The 14,021-nt window shown below is 47.4% G+C and overlaps 1 protein-coding gene across 2 annotated transcripts in view; it reads left to right on the top strand.

The window, feature by feature from the left end:
• The window catches only part of NUBPL (NUBP iron-sulfur cluster assembly factor, mitochondrial), a 65,045-nt gene extending 57,258 nt beyond the window's left edge, over positions 1–7,787 (top strand). For both annotated transcript variants that reach the window (XM_075331238.1, XM_075331239.1), the window contains exons 10-11: positions 5,800–5,882; positions 6,219–7,787. In XM_075331238.1, coding sequence (XP_075187353.1) covers positions 5,800–5,882; positions 6,219–6,272 — 137 coding nt within the window. In that variant the 3' untranslated portion in view covers positions 6,273–7,787. The remainder of the gene's footprint in view (positions 1–5,799; positions 5,883–6,218) is intronic.
• The last annotated feature ends 6,234 nt before the right edge of the window (positions 7,788–14,021 follow it).

Consider the following 14,021-nt stretch of genomic DNA (forward strand, 5'->3'; position numbering starts at 1 on the left):
TTTGTTCATGACTGCCGATGTGATGTCGATTGACAGCTCTTCTCTGCCCATCTGCTGTCAATAATTATGACATTGGAAGTTACGTCCCTTCGACGATGCTAGAAGTGAAAGTGCCAATTTATTGATATGAGGTCAAATGAAGCAGAGTTCCCCACAGGAATGGTCTACAATCGCTATGAGCCAGTGCCTTGCAGAACAGGCAGGTAGTTAACAACTACCTGGCTGTCTGTTCTTAGTTCTTACCCTCAAAAAATACAATAGTTCCCGATAACCCCTTTTATGAAAGGAAGTAATGGTCTGACGTGAGCCGGCAAGAAAGAGAGAAAGAGCTGCGGTCACATCATGGAGGAGAGGACCGGTGCAGCAAAGCAAATGGCAGAAGGCAGCAATCGGTATTTATTTTAATGCATGCAATGAATAAACCTATTGAAAGCTAATGGTTGGGGAAATTTAAAAAAAAAAATCTGAAGTGGTTCCTTAAAGTTTTTGCTATGTAATTTTTTTTATGCTACAAATAGGTCATTGTGCATTAAAAGAATTTTGAGTCCATTGTAGATCAGGTACCATTGTTTGTGCTTAAATTTTTCAAGGAAAATATTGGAAAGAGTTATGCACAAACAGCAAAGATACAGAATAAGATAGCAAGTTATACAGCTTATACAATTCATGAGAAGTAAATTGTACATAGTGTGTAAATTAAAAAAAAACAAACAGTTGTGGCAAAACTTTTGAAACTAACACAAATTTTGTTTTTTACAAAGTTTGCTGCTTCACTTTTGATAGATTATACACCCTCTATCTGGCACCTATTCCGCAAGATGCCACTTTTGCATATTTCTGCTATTAGTCTTGTGCATTAGAGAATCTGTTACATGTCAGCTCTTGCTTAGTGTTACATACGGAACCTTTATATAGTACCAGACTGGGGTGCACTGATTTTCATAACATACATCAGGTTTTCCCAGGAATATTATGGTCCTTGTCTGAAACGATGTGCCCTATTATTATTATTATTATTATTATTGTTTATTTATAGAGCACCATTGATTCCATGGTGCTGTACATGAGGGGGTTACATACAGAATACATGTACACGTTACAATAGACAGACTAGCACAGGGGGAAGAGGGCCCTGCCCTTGCGGGCTTACATCCTAAAGGATTTTGGGGAGGAGACAGTAGGTGAGGTGTAGGTTGGGCGGCAGCTCCGCACGGTGGTGGGGCGGCAGCTCCGCACGGTGGTGGGGCGGCAGCTCCGCACGGTGGTGGGGCGGCAGCTCCGCACGGTGGTGGGGCGGCAGCTCCGCACGGTGGTGGGGCGGCAGCTCCGCACGGTGGTGGGGCGGCAGCTCCGCACGGTGGTGGGGCGGCAGCTCCGCACGGTGGTGGGGCGGCAGCTCCGCACGGTGGTGGGGCGGCAGCTCCGCACGGTGGTGAGGCGGCAGCTCCGCACGGTGGTGGGGCGGTGAGGTCATTGTAGATTATAGGCATTTCTGAACAGATGAGTTTTCAGGGTCCGTTTGAAGTTTGCAAGTGTAGTAGATAGTCTGACGTGTTGAGGCAGTGAGTTCCAGGACTGCCCTACTGTGGTATATTATTCCCTTAAGCATTCATCAATAGTATCTGAGGACGCAATGGTTAGTCTTTCTTGATATGGAATACTTATACCTATGACGTCATCAATTCTAGTATTTTTAGTCAGAATTTTCATTAGGCTTTGATCTTCTCCCAAAAACCGTCCATTAGATCAGCTGCTTTTCTTGGAAATCTTTTGACAGTGGTGCATTGATAAAAGCAAAAAATGCCGAAACGTCTGGATGCTGTCTTTACTTTTCTGCATAAATAAAATCACAATTTTGGACAGACTGAAGTTTCATTTTTTCTTATAATGAGTGCCGAAGAATTTTGATTTTAATTTTTATTAAGTTTTGATAGTGGCAACTTGCATTTACTTTAGATTCTTATAAAGATTGAAAATTTACTTTATCACAAAATCACCATTTCCACTGAATTTCAGTTTGGCCACAAAATTACCTGTTTACATAATTTCAGGAATCTTGTTCGCTGAGGAGAAAGTGTTAATTAGGACAAGGCATCTGATATCACACTGTTATACTGACTGAATTATAAGAGCAGACTGGTTACTTTAAAAGGAGGCTGTTGCTTAAAATCATTGTCTTCTGTTAATACTAACAATCATCATTTCTTTGCATCAAGAGAGCTTTCCAGCAAAGAACATTGCTGCTTGTGAGATTGCTCCTAAATCAACCATTTATAAGATCATTCAGAACTACAAAGAGAGAAGTTCAATTAGTGTAAAGAAATTCCAGCAAGTGCTAAGACTGCCTTCATAAGAGAAGTCTATGGGATCTGTTCAACACCAGTGTAGAGCTTGCTCAGGAATGGCAGCAGACAGGTGTCTGTAGATCTTTACATACAATCAGGTGAAGGATTTTGGTGGCTGGCCTGGTGGGATGCTTTGCATCCAAGGCAGTGGCACACTTAAAATTTTCCCTAAAAGCATTGCCATAAATAAAGAATGGTATTTAAACATACTCAGTCTTCCTGTGTCCCCCAATGAAGCGATAGAGAAAAGAGGATTTTGGGTACTCACTGTAAAATCTTTTTTTTGGAGTCTTCATTGGGGCGCACAGTACCCTCCATTTCTTAAAATGTTTGTTGTTGTGAATACGTTTTCCAGTTTGGGGCTCCCTCTTGTGGTCAGTGCTGGTGGTGCAGTTGATTTGTGGAATGAAATCCACACACGTGTAGAGAACTGGCAATCGGGGTCAGATTGGGACTATATAACTGAGTAGTTTTCTCTTGTTACTTGCCGGTACTAAATGGTCTCCTGTGTGTTAAGGACATTCTGTAACCAGCCCTGCTCACTACCAGAACTTCTCTCAGATAAGTGGTCTTTGTACCTCTGCTGTTTGTTTTCCACTTTTTTGTTTGTTTTTTCTGCTTTGATACTAATGCTTGATTCCTATTTTGTCTGTGTGGAGTTCTTGGTGGAATGGGATCATTCCCTGCTGGGAGTGTCTGTATACTTAGCTCCATGATTATCTAAGGTATTGTGTTTGTCATGCTTTGTATTAATTCAGTCCCTCATCTGTATTAGTGTTTTTGGATCCCAGTAATATTTGAGTGCTGATACTGTGGGGGAGAGGTTGTGTGACCTCAGGATTTTTCCATATCAGAAGTGCTGGTATTTATTAGGGTTTTTTACAGTTGCAGACAGTACTCCTTCCTATCCTTTCCTATAAAGATAGTTTGCGCCTCACCTTTGCTGAATCTGTCTTTTCTAGCTTTGTATTGTGTTTTCTATATCACCGTAGCCTTTACATGTGGGGGGGCTATCTAATTATCTTTGGGGACTGCTCCGAGGCAGATTAGCTTTCTGATATCTCTATCTGTGAGAATATTTAGTTCTCCGGCTGTGTCGAGACGAGTAGGTCATCGTAGGCTCGTCCCACGGCTACTTCTAGTTGTGTGTCAGGATTAGGTCTGCAGTCCGTTAAGGTTCCAGCCACACTGTTACCATTTGGGAGTCTGCATTTTTTGATCCTCCTCGGTTCCTGAATCATAACAGTTTGTTATCTATAACTAATCTGTGCTAGTCTGTTGTTTCTCTTACTGCTTGTTCACTAACTTATTACCCTCGTGCCCGTTGGTGGGTGTACCCTGCTGATGAGGAGCCTACCTTTTTTGTTGAGTGGCAGAAACATAGTGCCTTGCGAAAGAATTCGGCCCCCTTGAATTTTTCAACCTTTTCCCACATTTCAGGCTTCAAACATAAAGATAAAAATGTTAATATTATGGTGAAGATTCAACAACAAGTGGGACACAATTGTGAAGTTGAACGAAATTTATTGCTTATTTTACACTTTTATAAAAAATAATAAACTGAAAATTGGGGCATGCAATATTATTCATCCCCTTTACTTTCAGTGCAGAAAACTCACTCAAGATGTTCATTAGGATCTATGAATGATCCAATGTTGTCCTAAATGACTGATGATGATAAATATAAGCCCCCTGTGTGTAATCAAGTCTCTGTATAAATGCACCTGCTCTGTGATAGTCTCAGTGTTCTGTTTAAAGCACAGATAGCATCATGAAGACCAAGGAACACAACAGGCAGGTCCGTGATACTGTTGTGGAGAAGTTTAAAGCCGGATTTGTTACAAAAAGATTTCCACAACTTTAAACATCCCAAACGGCACTGTGCAAGGGATCATATTGAAATGGAAGGAGTATCATACCACTGCAAATCTACCAAGACCCGGCCGTCCCTCAAAAATTTCATCCCAAACAAGAAGACTGATCAGAGATGCATCCAAGAGGCCTATGATCACTCTGGATGAACTGCAGAGATCTACACGTGAGGTGGGAGAGTCTGTCCACAGGACAACAATCAGTCATACACTGCACAAATCTGGCCTTTATGGAAGAGTGGCTAGGAGAAAGCCATTTCTCAAAGATATCCATAAAAAGTGTCATTTTAAAGTTTGCCACAAGCCACCTGGGAGACACACCAAACATGTGGAAGAAGGTGCTCTGCTCAGATGAAACCAAAATCGAACTTTTTGAACACAATGACAAGCGATATGTTTGGCGTAAAAGCAACACAAAACACACCATCCCCACTGTCAAACATAGTGGTGGCAGCATCATGGTTTGGGCCTGCTTTTCTTCAGCAGGGACAGGGAAGATGGTTAAAATTGATGGGAAGATGGATGGAGCCAAATACAGGACCATTCTTGAAGAAAACCTGTTGGAGTCTGCAAAAGACCTGAGACTGGGACAAAGATTTGTCTTCCAACAAGACAATGATCCAAACATAAAGCAAAATCTACAATGGAATGGTTCACAAATAAATGTATCCAGGTGTTAAAATGGCCAAGTCACAGTCCAGACCTGAACCCAATTGAGAATCTGTGGAGAGCTGAAAACTGCTGTTCACAAACGCTCTCCATCCAACCTGACTCAGCTCCAGCTGTTTACAAAGGAAGACTGGGCGAGAATTTCAGTCTCTCGATGAGCAAAACTGATAGACACATACCCCAAGCGACTTGTGCTGTAATCGCAGCAAAAGGTGGCGCTACAAAGTATTAACTTAAAGGGGACGAATAATATTGCACGCCCCAATTTTCAGTTATTTATTTTTTTAAAAAGTTTAAAATAAGCAATAAATTTCGTTTAACTTCACAATTGTGTCCACTTGTTGTTGATTCTTCACCAGAACATTACAAATTTTTCTTTATGTTTGAGAAGCATGAAATAAAAGATTGAAAAATTCAAAGGGGCTAAATACTTTCGCAAGTCACTGTACACCCATAGTCTTCCTGTGTCTCCCAATGAAGGCTCAGAGAAAGAGGTTTTACAGTTAATACCTAAAATCCTCTTATATGAAGCACCCCAGCAAAGGGCAAGCTAGGTGTTATAGTGAATTGATCAGGGAATAAGGAGAGGAAAAAGGTTAGGGGAAACGTTAACATTTAGTTGCCCTGGTACAAACATCAGCAGTGTGGATCTCAAGAGCTTCTCATTTCTCAGTTTGTAGCAGGGGTGTTTGTCACAGATTTTACTAAATGTAACTGGGTATCTCCATGCTGCATTTGTGAGTTGATGCCTAGTACATACATTATTTACGTCTCGTATCCATGACCCTCTTATAACATTCTGAAGCAGTGTTTTATACAATGTGCGGGTGGCCATATTTATAGGACCATTGTTTATACTTTGTGGATGCTCTAAGATCATGTACAGTTTATTAGACTTTTCTTTTTTCATACAGGTGATGTTCCTCTGCATATTAATATTAGAGAGACCTGTGACTTGGGCAAGCCGGTAGTTGTGTCTGATCCGGAGACTAGTGAGGTGAATATTTCCATAGAACCAGTAAGTAGAGATGGGCAAAAAGGCTTGAATGACCCTGGTCCGCCATCCAGATTGGTTCTCCGTGGCTGCAAAACCAAACCAGTGTTCACTACTGCAGCAAAACTACCCTGCGCTGGGGCGTAGTAAACCCCAGAGACCGTGACAATGCTGGGAAGAGCATGTCCAGAGCAGAAGGGAACAATGATTCCAGATTGTCTACCATGAAAGATCAAGCTGGACAATCCAGGGTAGTTCAAATCTGTTTGCTAATCACTACCCTTAAAACGTTTTTTACTTGTAAAATTCTGTTTCTTTAATTTTTTTTATTCATTGCAGGCTAAGGCATTTGTGGCTATCGCACAACAAGTAATAAACAGAATCTCAAAATGAAGGTGAAATGTCTACATTGAGGAAGACTTTCTTTTTCTAAAGGCTCCAGTAAAGTAAGGTAACAGGAAAGAAGCTACAGCAAGTGAAGAACAAGACAACAGTGACTGCACAGTGAATACAAACTAAGAAGGAGCGTGCGTATTGTATTGTGCTTTTATGGGTAATGCACGCTCGAGTACACTACGTTTTGTCTTAGCGAGATGGGCAAATTGAGGTGTATAGTGTACATAATTGGGATAAGTATGTAGAATGTACCGTATTTTTCGGACTATAAGACGCACCGAACTATAAGACGCACCCTTGTTTTAGAGGAGGAAAAAATAGAAAAAAAATAAAATTAAAGTAAAAGAATGTGGTCATGACACACTGTTATTTTACTGCTGACAGTGTTACTGAGGTAATAATATCCCCAAATTCTGTCCTCATATCTTCCATTCTGGGTACCTTCCAGGTATATATGGCCCCCATCGTGGAATATGTATGTTCCCCATCATTATATGTGTGATCCTCCAACCTGGTGTGTGTGTGTGTGTGTGTGTGTGTGTATATAGTTATATAGTGTGTGTGTGTGTATATAGTTATACAGTGTGTGTATATATAGTTGTGTGTGTGTGTGTGTATATAGTTATATAGTGTGTGTGTGTAAATATATATATATATATATATATATATATATATATATATATATATATATATATATATATATATATATAATATGATGCAACCTCATCCAGGTGTACAGTAATGCCTATCCTATATTATTTATTGCCTTACTTTTACTGATATTCTGCTCACCATGCTTCAGTTTGGTCCTGGCATTACAAACAAAGTCTGCCATATCTCAAGGACCTGCAGTGATGTAATGGAGAGGCGGGCACTGTGCTGTTCTGTGCTGCTCTGGCCCACCCCTCTGCATTACATCACTGTAGGTCCTTGTCAGCTACGGGAGACTGTTTCTAGTGCAGAGGCAGCAGGAGCAAAGTGAAAGTAATTTGAGCCCTCAGCACAGAGACCGCGGCTGTGCTTTGAAGGTATGCCGTGCTCTGGCCCCGGACACTGCAGTGATCTGCACTTCCCCCGGGCCAGATATGACTGCAGCGGCACCCTGCTCCTGCCTTCTTCACAGCGGACACAGTCTCCCCAGCCACTGCGGGAAGCCGTCGTCTGGAGCTCCCACGTGTGACCGCTGTTTACATTAAACAAGTATTCATTAGCTGCTCCTCACACCCGCTGACTGCAGAGAGAGGTGGGCGGGGATCAGCTAATGAATATTCGTTTACTTTAAGCAGCGGGCACACGTGGTTTCTCCAGCGCTGGCTTCCTGCAGCAGCAACCCTCCCTGCCTCCTGTGATCCCACTGCATAGCGCTGACTCCCCACAGCTCCCTACCCCGCAGCTTCAGACCATAAGACGCACCCCACACTTTCCTCCCAAATTTGGAGGAAAAAAAGTGCGTCTTATGGTCCGAAAAATACGGTACTTTCTTTGTCGCTCCATTGGGAGACCCAGACAATTGCGTGTATAGCTTCTGCCTCCGGAGGCCACACAAAGTATTACACTTTTAAAAAAGTGTAACCCCTCCCCTCTGCCTATACACCCTCCCGTGGATCACGGGCTCCTCAGTTTTATGCTTTGTGTGGAAGGAGGCACACATCCACTCATAGAAAAAGAAAAAAAAAAAGATTTATCATACATAGTATGACAGAAGAAAAGAGGTCCCCTATGGGGTCCCCGGCATGCTCCCTTCTCACCCCACTATGTCGGCGGTGTTGTTAAGGTTGAGGTACCCATTGCGGGTACAAAGGCTGGAGCCACATGCCGTCTCCTTCACCATCCCTTATGCGGCTTTGGGAGAAGTGGGAGCTTCATCGGTCATTTACATGCTGAGACCATGCTCCATCCGCAGCCCCTGGTGGAACCTGCTGGACCGGAGCGTTTTCATCCCCAGGGACCGGGCCCTGCACCTTCAAGGTACTCTGTGTCCCCATGGGGGGACGGTACGGGGAGAGAGGTCGCCTCTTTCCCCAGTAGCGCCGTCCGTTGTTTTTTCATCGGACTTCCGCGCCGGCCGTGCCTGCTTGTCGGGCACGGCCTTAAATTTAGTCCCCGGCTTCATCGCGGCCTAGTCGCGAAAAATCCCGCCCCCGGGCCTGCTTGTCAGGGGAAAGGGCGGTATTTCCGACAGAGGGCTGGAGCATCTTTGCATGCCTCCCTTCCCCTCTCATGGACCACTATGGGGCCTCCAGATTCCCGCCTTTTGCCGGCGCCGCCCATGGCTCCACTCCCCCCCTTGAGAGCTCCGGCAGCCATGTTTGGCATTCTGCCGGTGTATGCTGCAGCTGCACATCTCTACAGCTCTGGGGGACCCACGACAGGGAATCTGGAGGACACCAGCGGTTGGTAAGCCACACCGGTCACCCGGTGCTGGTTCCCCTAGGGTGCCGTGATATATATATATATATATATATCTACATATATATATTCGGAACGGCTGTTTAACCCTTTCCCATATACCCTCAGTGGTCGCTCTCCTAAGGAACACTTATTGCTTGCAGCATGTCGTCCACAAGGAGCAAAGCCCTTAAGACACAGGTTTTTTTCGCAGCCTGTACCTCTTGTGGGGCTATGTTGCCTGCGGGATCCACCTACCCTCACTGTGATCAATGCTCGACTCCTACCACGCTTGCTCAGCCGGAGCCCGGGGCACTTGTGGGCCCCTCGGCTCATGTAGATCCCCCCTGCTCCTCCTGAGCAGGCTGCAGGGACAGAGTCACCGTCATTGGCCTCTTTCGCTGAGAAACTCTCTGTCACTTTCTCAATCCATTGCACAGTCTATGGACAAATGGTCATCTAAGCTCCTTGAGGCTTTGCAGTCCAGACCGGGCTCTTCACAGGCCCCGGCCCCTGTTAGTTTGTCTCCTCCAGGGCCTTCTCGGTCCGCGCCGCAGCGCGCTCCCAGGATAGCCCCTAGGTCCCAGGCGGAGGACTCCTGCCCGGATCGCAGTCCCAGACCGGCTAAGCGGCCTCGCTGGGACTCTTCCCAAGCCTCCTCACGCTGCTCTGGATCTCAGCTGGAGGACTCTCAGGATGACAAGGCGGACGTGGAAGCTCAGGGCTCTGACCCTGACTTCGCCCTCAACCTTGATACCCCTGAGGGGGACGCCTTAGTAAATGATCTTATTTCGTCCATCAACCAGGTGTTGGATCTCTCTCCCCCGCCTCCACCGGTAGAGAAGTCGGCTTCTCAGCAGGAGAAACACCAATTTCGATTCCCCAAACGTACGCGCAATACGTTCTTTGATCACTCTAACTTCAGGGACGCTGTCCAGAAGCCCAGAGCGGTCCCGGACAAGCGTTTTTCTAAAAGGCACTCTGACACGCGTTATCCCTTTTCACCTGAGGTCGTTAAGGGCTGGGCGCACTCACCCAAGGTGGATCCGCCAGTCTCTAGATTGGCTGCTAGGTCCGTTGTGTCTGTTGCCGATGGCTCATCCCTGAAGGATGCCACTGACAGACAGATAGAGCTCTTGGTGAAGTCTATTTATGAGGCCACGGGAGCGTCTTTTGCCCCGGCCTTTGCGGCTGTGTGGGCTCTCCAAGCAATCTCGGCATGTCTGACTGAGATTAATGCTGTCACGCGGAATTCTGCTCCGCATGTGTCTCCCTAGACCTCTCAGGCATCAGCTTTTTCGTCCTACGCCATGAACGCCGTCCTGGACTCTGCTAGCCGTACGGCTGTAGCATCCGCTAACTCCGTGGCAGTCCGCAGGGCCATGTGGCTGCGCGAATGGAAAGCAGACTCTGCTTCCAAAAGGTTCTTAACTGGTTTGCCTTTTTCTGGCGAACGTTTGTTTGGTGAACGGTTGGATGAGAGTATTACGGAATCCTCGGGAAAGGACTCCTCCTTACCCCAGTCCAAACCTAAGAGACCTCAGCAGAGAAAAATCCAATCGAGGTTTCGGTCCTTTCGTCCCTCCGCCAAGCCCCAATCCTCTTCGTCCAACCGGCCGGAGAAAGGCCAGAAGAACTCCTATGGGTGGCGGTCCAAGTCACGCCCCCAAAAGGCCGCAGGAGGCACTGCCTCCAAGACGGCCTCCTCATGACTTTCGGCCTCATCTAGCCACATCCTCGGTCGGTGGCAGGCTCTCCCGCTTTGGCGACTCCTGGTGGCCACACGTTTAAAGACCGATGGGTGAGAGACATTCTGTCTCATGGTTACAGGATAGAGTTCAGCTCTCGACCTACGGCTCGTTTTTTCAGAACCTCCCCACCCCCCGCACAGGCAGACGCACTGTTTCAGGCGGTGGACGCTCTAAAGATGGAAGGAGTTGTGATTCCCGTTCCCCTTCAGGAACGTGGTCGCGGATTTTACTCCAACTTGTTCGCGGTGCCAAAAAAGGACGAGTCTTTCCGTCCCGTTCTGGACCTCAAGCTGCTCAACAGACATGTGAGAACCAGACGGTTTCGGATGGAATCTCTCCGCTCGGTCATCGCCTCGATGTCACAAGGAGACTTCCTAGCATCGATCGACATCAAGGATGCTTATCTCCATGTGCCGATCGCACCCGAACACCAACGTTTCCTGCGTTTCGCCATCGGGGACGAACACCTCCAGTTCGTCGCATTGCCCTTCGGCTTGGCGACAGCCCCACGGGTCTTCACCAAAGTCATGGCATCCGTCGTGGCGGTCCTGCACTCTCAGGGCCACTCGGTAATCCCATACTTGGACGATCTCCTAGTCAGGGACCCTTCTCGGGTGGCGTGTCAACGAAATCTTACCGTCACTCTGGCGACTCTCCAGCAGTTCGGGTGGATCATCAATTTCCCGAAATCCAAGTTGACGCCGACCCAATCACTGACTTACCTCGGGATGGAGTTTCATACCCTTCCAGCGTTAGTCAAGCTACCGCGGGACAAACAGCTTTCTCTGCAGGCGGGGGTGCAGTCACTTCTTCGGAGTCAGTCACACCCCTTAAGGCGCCTCATGCACTTCCTGGGGAAGATGGTTGCAGCTATGGAGGCAGTGCCGTTCGCGCAATTCCATCTACGGCCACTCCAGTGGGACATTCTTCGCAAATGGGACAAGAGTTCGGCTTCCCTCGACAAGAACATCTCTCTTTCACTTGCAACCAAAACATCACTTCAGTGGTGGCTTCTACCCACATCTGTCTCGGGGAAAATCCTTCCTCCCCCCAACCTGGGCCGTGGTCACCACGGACGCGAGCCTGTCAGGTTGGGGAGCATTTTTTTCTCCACCACAGGGCTCAAGGAACCTGGACTCCAATTGAATCGTCCCTTCAGATCAATGTTCTGGAGATAAGGGCAGTATATCTAGCCCTATTGGCTTTCCATCGGTGGCTGGAGGGCAGGCAGATCCGAATCCAGTCGGACAACGCCACTGCCGTCGCCTACATCAACCACCAAGGCGGCACTCGCAGTCTTCAAGCCTTCCAGGAAGTCGAGCGGATTCTGCAGTGGGTGGAAGTCACAGGCTCCACCATCTCCGCAGTTCACATCCCGGGCGTGGAAAACTGGGAAGCAGATTTTCTCAGTCGTCAGGGCATGGACGCGGGGGAATGGTCTCTTCACCCAGACGTGTTTCGAGAGATCTGTCGCCGCTGGGGAACGCCGGACGTCGATCTCATGGCATTGAGACACAACAACAAGGTCCCGGCCTTCATGGCACAGTCTCAGGATCACAGAGCTCTGGCAGCGGACGCTCTGGTCCAGGATTGGTCGCAGTTTCGACTGCCATATGTGTTTCCCCCTCTGGCAATGCTGCCCAGAGTACTACGCAAGATCCGGTCCGACTGCCGTCGCGCCATTCTCGTCGCTCCAGACTGGCCGAGGCGGTCGTGGTATCTGGATCTGTGGCATTTCACGGTGGGTCAACCGTGGGCGCTTCCAGACCATCCAGACTTGCTGTCACAAGGGCCATTTTTCCATCTGAATTCTGTGGCCCTCAACCTGACTGTGTGGCCATTGAGTCCTGGCTCCTAGCGTCTTCAGGGTTATCTCAGGATGTCATTGCCACCATGAGACAAGCCAGGAAGCCAACGTCCGCCAAAATCTATTACAGGTCTTAGCAACTTTTCTTATCCTGGTGCTCTGATAACGGTTTGTCTCCATGGCCGTTTGCTTTACCCACATTTCTTTCATTCCTACAATCTGGAATGGACAAGGGTTTGTCCCTCGGCTCTCTCAAGGGCCAAGTGTCGGCGCTCTCCGTGTTTTTTCAAAAGCGTCTAGCCAGGCTTCCGCAGGTCCGCACGTTCCTGCAGGGGGTTTGCCACATGGTCCCACCTTACAAACGTCCGTTGGATCCTTGGGATCTTAACAGGGTTCTGACGGCTCTTCAAAAGCCGCCTTTTGAGCCGCTGCGGGATGTTTCTCTTTCCCGTCTTTCTCAGAAGGTGGCCTTCCTGGTGGCGGTCACATCACTTCGGAGAGTGTCTGAGCTTGCAGCGCTGTCATGCAAAGCCCCCTTCCTGGTTTTTCACCAGGATAAGGTGGTTCTGCGTCCTGTCCCGGAATTTCTTCCTAAGGTGGTATCCTGATTTAGATGAAAGGGGGATATCTCCTTGCCTTCCTTGTGCCCTAATCCAATTCACCAGTGTGAAAAGGATTTGCACTCTTTGGATCTAGTGAGAGCACTCCGGTTCTACGTGTCTCGCACGGCGCCCCTGCGCCGTTCAGACACGCTCTTTGTCCTTGTCACTGGCCAGCGTAAGGGCTCTCAGGCCTCCAAGTCAACCTTGGCTCGGTGGATCAAGGAACCGATTCTCGAGGCCTACCGTTCTTCTGGGCTTCCACTTCCTTCAGGGTTGAAAACCCATTCTACCAGAGCCGTAGGTGCGTCCTGGGCTTTGCGGCACCGGGCGACGGCTCAGCAGGTGTGTCAGGCAGCTACGTGGTCTAGTCTGCACACTTTCACGAAGCACTATCAAGTGCATGCCTATGCTTCGGCAGACGCCAGTCTAGGTAGGCGAGTCCTCCAGGCGGCGGTTGCCCACCTGTAAGAGGGGGCCGTTTTCGGCTCCTTTTATTGAGGTATTCTTTTACCCACCCAGGGACTGCTCTTGGACGTCCCAATTGTCTGGGTCTCCCAATGGAGCGACAAAGAGAAAGGGAATTTTGTTTACTTACCGTAAATTCCTTTTCTTCTAGCTCCTATTGGGAGACCCAGCACCCGCCCCTGTGCCCTTCGGGCTGGTTGTTCTTTTGTGTACACATGTTGTTGATGTTGATTTGTTCTTATGGTTCATGGTTTGCAGTTCTCCGAACATCCTTCGGATTGAATTTACCCTAGACCAATTTATAAGTTTTCTCCTTCCTGCTTTTGCACCAAAACTGAGGAGCCCGTGATCCATGGGAGGGTGTATAGGCAGAGGGGAGGGGTTACACTTTTTTAAAAGTGTAATACTTTGTGTGGCCTCCGGAGGCAGAAGCTATACACCCAATTGTCTGGGTCTCCCAATAGGAGCTAGAAGAAAAGGAATTTACGGTAAGTAAACAAAATTCCCTTTTTTCCCAAGAACATATTAATACGTTATTGGCATTGCGTCTTGCGGAAAATTATTTGTAATAAATTACAAAAAATTTAAGAATTGATAAGCTGGTGCCGAGTGGTATAACTGTTTACCAGGTAGACGAGAGCAAAACCACAAATGCCAATTTTTATATCCTGTAGTGACCTTGGTGGACATAAGGCTGGAGGAAGACAATAGGTTATGAATATTGGTGTGTAAG

The sequence above is a fragment of the Anomaloglossus baeobatrachus genome, chromosome 12, assembly GCF_048569485.1.
Source record: "Anomaloglossus baeobatrachus isolate aAnoBae1 chromosome 12, aAnoBae1.hap1, whole genome shotgun sequence".
Taxonomy (NCBI): Eukaryota; Metazoa; Chordata; class Amphibia; order Anura; family Aromobatidae; genus Anomaloglossus; species Anomaloglossus baeobatrachus.